This window comes from Penaeus japonicus, unplaced genomic scaffold (assembly GCF_977035675.1).
Source record: "Penaeus japonicus unplaced genomic scaffold, GWHDUDI00000001_assembly GWHDUDI00000037, whole genome shotgun sequence".
In the NCBI taxonomy this organism is placed as follows: Eukaryota; Metazoa; Arthropoda; class Malacostraca; order Decapoda; family Penaeidae; genus Penaeus; species Penaeus japonicus.
In genome coordinates, this window is record NW_028234439.1 from 2,423,962 (window position 1) to 2,428,961 (window position 5,000).

General features: G+C 38.4%; 2 protein-coding genes across 5 annotated transcripts in view; both read right to left on the bottom strand.

Annotated features, from left to right (window-relative positions):
- The window catches only part of LOC122246537 (uncharacterized), an 8,075-nt gene extending 7,215 nt beyond the window's left edge, over positions 1 to 860 (bottom strand). Inside the window, exons 1-2 of the mRNA XM_086532170.1 lie at positions 789 to 860; positions 299 to 553 (exon numbers count right to left, since the gene is read on the bottom strand). Of these exons, the coding sequence (XP_086388296.1) occupies positions 299 to 553; positions 789 to 860 (327 nt within the window). The remainder of the gene's footprint in view (positions 1 to 298; positions 554 to 788) is intronic.
- A 2,550-nt stretch (positions 861 to 3,410) lies between these two features.
- LOC122264572 (uncharacterized) overlaps positions 3,411 to 5,000 on the bottom strand; it is an 18,727-nt gene continuing 17,137 nt past the window's right edge. For 3 of the 4 annotated variants that reach the window (XM_086532154.1, XM_086532152.1, XM_086532153.1), the window contains 2 exons: positions 4,863 to 5,000; positions 3,412 to 3,689 (listed from right to left, as the gene is read on the bottom strand). The exon at positions 4,863 to 5,000 is cut by the window's right edge and continues 102 nt beyond it. In XM_086532154.1, coding sequence (XP_086388280.1) covers positions 3,558 to 3,689; positions 4,863 to 5,000 — 270 coding nt within the window. In that variant the 3' untranslated portion in view covers positions 3,412 to 3,557. Of the gene's footprint in view, positions 3,690 to 4,862 lie in introns of all 4 variants that reach the window. The other variant, XM_086532155.1, reaches the window with a different exon arrangement.

Genomic DNA, 5,000 nt, shown 5'->3' on the forward strand with positions numbered 1-5,000 from the left:
TCGTTTAAATTACTTTATTTAGTACCAATGGGGGATTATCCTATAAATTTGCGAAATTTAATTCCTATAGACCAAAATCTAAGTATCTGTTGTAATTAATTTACTTTAGCAATGAAAATGAAGACTTGCACTTTTTGATAACACACGACACACACAACACACAAATACACACACACACACTCACTCACTCACCTCACACACAAACACACACACACACACACACGGTAACGGTATCTACGTCTCTGAATGTAATTCTGTATTTTAAAAGGCTTGGTTAAAAACGCTAAACACAACAAACCAGAAGATATGTTGTCAACTGGCCCTTTTTTAAACTTCCCTTCAGCTTGTTTAAATCATTGTGTCTCTGATCCAAATAAGAAAGCGTTTTTTCTGAATTCTGGTATATCATGTGTCTTGAGATCCCAGCGGGCACCCCACAGTCTCCCATAATGGATTCCGTGGTTAAGGATCGAACCCTCAGCAAGTGGAAGCTTTTGTTTCCTTCCCCCTCCCAAATCCATTCCTTCACTGCCTCCGCTACTCGATCCAGGAGCTGACCAAGATGTAATAAGGTTAACGAGTTATATAGTTTAAAGAGAATTAACGTATTTATATAGGTTGGTGAATTAATCTAAATGAAATAGCACATACATACTTTCCAAAAAAGATGTTTGATAATGCCATATATCCGCTATTAACGTTTGAAATGAATGAATCATGGTAACCACGACGCATGGCCATCTAAACATGGCCATCGAACATGGTCCTAAATAGATCGTCCAACTTACAGGGAGTCTGAATCTCCCGAACGAAGAAAGCGGAATCTTCACGTCCCCAAGGGGAAGCGCTCGCCACACCATGTTGTGTATGTTCGTCACTACAACCGAGGGATTGGCAATTTGGTGACATCACAGATATAGACGTGAGGATAATCTTGCAGGAGGGCCAGAGACGTCCTCCTCCGACCTCGAGGGTCAGTGTACAGCCACACATTTCCAGCCAGGGTATCAATACTTTTGTCTGAAGAAGAAGAAAGCAGTTGATTGCGTGTTACTCTACCCTCTTTGGGTTTGTTTGGCCTGTGATTAGAAAGTCCTGGAAAATGAATAATCATAGGGGTGCGTAAGTTTCACATTCATCCACCCAAGAATAAAAGATGATGTGAAACTTGGCGTCCCCCCTTTTCATGAGCCCATAACATACAAAAGGCTCTCACCAGAAGCCTAAACAAAATTAAGTATTTTTTCCAATATCAAACGAAATTTTCAAAGCCATTTTTGTTGTGAATGAGTGGACAAACACATTTTCCAAAAAATTATTCTAACAATTTATGTCTGTTTCCACAAGATCTTATATTTTGGGGCCAGAGAGTCATAAAATAGAAAGGCACTCCTGTCATCATTCACAAGCCATGGGGTTGTGGCGGTTGAACCTCATGGGGTTGAATGTTCTTTCAAGCAACAGGAGCAGAAACAATGTTTTGCCTGAAATACCTGTGGAGAAAAAATCTTCTCAAAAACACTACATTTATGTGGGCAAATATTTTGTCTGTCTGGTCTGTCCTCTCTCTCGGTCTTTCCTTTCTCTCTCTCTCTCTCTTCTCTCTCGTCTTCTCTCTCCTCTCTCTCTCACTCTCTCTCTCACACTCTTCTCTCTCTCTCTGTCTGTACTGCCCTCTCTGCCCCCCCCCCCCCCTCTCTCTCTCACTCTCGCTCACTCTCTCTTGCAATAGCTTATAGATTGACAGGGTCCCCAGTAATGTCCTACTTTACCAAAAATGTAGTTCTCAGAATCTAACATGAACAGTAACAAATCATTTAGGCATAGTTTCTATGCCTATTCATGTGTATACAATGTATATAGTATGAATGAACATATCAAAATCAAAATCAATCTCTCTCTCTCTCTCGATCTCTCTCTCTTTATATCTCTCGTCTCTCTCTTTCGTCTCTCTCTCTCTTTTCTCTCTTCTCTCTCTCTCTCCTCCTCTCTCTCTCTCTCTGCTCTTCGTCTCTCTCTTCTTTCTATTCGCTCTCTTCTTTCTACTCTCTTCTCTCTCTCTCCTCTCCTCTTTCGTGCCCTCTCAATCTCCTCTAGCTCTCTCTCTTTCCCTCTCCTCTCTCTCTTCTCTCTTCTCTCTCTCTCGTCTCTCTCTCTCTCGCTCTCTCTCCGCGCTCGCGTTTAGCTTCTTTCTCTCTCTCTCTTCTTCTCTCTCTCTCTCTCTCTCTCTCTTCTTTCTTTCTCTTCTCTTTTCTCTCTCTCTCTCTCTCTCTCATTCTCTCTTTTCTCTCTCTCTTCTCTCTTCATATCTCTTCTATTCTTCCTCTCTCTTTTTCTCTCTCTCTCTCATTATATATATATATATATATATATTATGTGTGTGTGTGTGGTGTGTGTGTGTAGTGTGTGTTGTGTGTGTGTGTTTGTGTTGTGTGTGTGGTGTGTGTTGTTTGTGTGTGTGTTGAATGTGTGTTTGTGTGTGTGTGTGTGGTGTTGTGTGTGTGTTTATGTGTTATGGGTGTGTGTGTGTGTGTGTGTTGTGTGTGTGTTTGTTTTTGTTGGGTTTTGTTGTGGTGTGGGTGTGTTTGTGTGTGTGTGTGTGTGTGTGTGTGTGTGTGTGTGTGGTGTGTGTGTTTGTGTGTGTGTGTGTGGTTGGTGTGGGTGTGTGTGGTTTGTGTTGTGTGTGTTGTGTGTGTGTGTGGTGTGAAGTGTGTGTGTATGTTGGGTATTTGGCAACACTGCCGCCATTACGAATCAAATTAAAAATTGTTCTGGATTCATGTGCGTTCATATCTAAAACATGTAAATAAATAGGAGAAATGGGCACATTTTCCTTTTATATACAAGTTAGTCTAAAATTAATTTTGCGATGAAAATATGTACAATAGGTATGCCTTATCATAATTTTTTCTGCATCAAAATCGATAAAAAAATATACAGTGAGTCCATTCATAAAAAAACATAATTTTACACCGAGAAACATTATTATAAAAAAAAAAAAAAAACATCGCTCGCAAAGGATTGATGTTGCAGTTTTTAGAAAAAACAATTATATTCATATCCGCAGATATTCAGAATATAATGAACGGTTTCTAACATTGCGCTTAATTAAACCGAAGTCACGCAGGTGGGGGGGCGAACTCGAACACTTAATTTCCAGTAAAAACGCCGCGCTTCGATGGTGTGCTGTGGAGGTTTTTAAATAAATTTGATATAATAACTGATAAAATAAAACTTTTTTTTTTCCAGTGGAATAAAAGTAATTATCAAATTCTAGAAGTGTATAGTAGTTTTCCTGTTATTGTGAATCTTATATAAGAAATCTGATGCCTGTTTCCCGCGGATTTATTAATATTTCCATATAAGACAATGGTAAGAATGATTTATTTTGCATTGCAACCACATTGTCATATCAACTTCAAATAATCAATTGCTTAGATAATATGGAAATAGCTGTCTGATGCCCGTTTCATCAAGCGAAAAGCACACTACAATGTAACATCAATCGTCTAGGCAATTTAACAGCATGTGTGATGTACAAGATAAGAATATCTAACTTACATGTAGTTCCCTAAATACTGGCCATTTACTCGCTGGGTCGGAAAGGGTCTGAAACCGTCTGGAAACTTCTTGCAAAAGAAGCTATCGTGAGACATGACGTCACCTTTCGTCTTCGGGTACAACGCTTTCTGTGAAGGATACGATAGTTTACTTTTCTTTACCATAATCAGGGTTGCCAGATGCTCGATACCAGTTGACATCGAAATCGAGCACAAAGTTCGCCCAAACTGTCGATTCGTTCCATGCAGAATTCAGAAAAATCCGACCATAAGCTTAAATCTGTAAGTGAGATAGTACATTACCATGTACAAATGTCTACAGACAATTGAAAAAAAAAATGAAAAAAAAAAAATGAAAAAAGCAGGTTGGCCAATAAAAGTTGGGATACCCAGAAAGCTAGTTAGGGTGACAAAAAAAAAAAGAAAAGACTACTGACTTTGAGAAGCTGACGATAGAAGAAAATTGAAAAAGAGAGAAGCTTAGATAATGTTAAGATAGTGGATCGCGAAGGTGAAAAAGAAGAGAAGAATACCTGAGGAGTTGAGAAGACATATATAAAAAGAAAAGTAACTACACAAGGATCCAGTTCTTGTTATGAAGTTCTGGGGAAGAAGAGTGACGGCCAGGCTAAGTAAGAAAAAATTGTTTTTAAGGAATGAGTTCATATATATATTTGCCTTTAGTGTTTACAGAGACGAGTGAAGAATGTAGGTACAATACAAATACAGAGATAAAGTAGAGAATCTGGATTCTCTAAAGAAGATGAGCAGGGGAAGAACTAAGATGGCAGCTAGCTACCTAAAATGAAGAATTAGAGGGAGAAATAAAAGGTGGGGGGCGTAACCAGGTAGGTAGGGGTTCCAGTGTGTGATTAAATATATGGAAAAAATAATCAAAGCCAGAAGGAGCAATTTAGTGAAAAAGAGGAAAGGGAAATGGTTGTTATAGGTTTTGCTTCCTATTATGTTTGTACGTTTTGTTATTTTTTTCTTCTTAAGTTGTCGTTTATATTCGTTTAATTTACTTTATTTAGTACCAATGGAATTATCTTTTAAATTTGCGAAAATTTATTTCCTATTGATCCAAATCTAAGTATCTGTTGTATTAATTTACTTTAGCAATGAAAATGAAGACTTGCACTTTTTGATACACACACACACCACACACAAATACCACAACACACACACTCACTCACTCACTCACACACAAACACACACACACACACACGTAATTCTAGTATCTATCTGTCTATAAACTTATGTATTTAAAAAAGGCTTTATAAAAAGCTAAACACAACCTACCTTGAAGATTTGTTGATCAAGGCCCTTTTTAAACTTCCCTTTAGCTTGTTTAATCATTGTGTCTCTGATCCCAATAAGCGTTTTTCTGAATTCTGGTATATCATGTGTCTCGAGATCCCAGCGGGCACCCCACAGTCC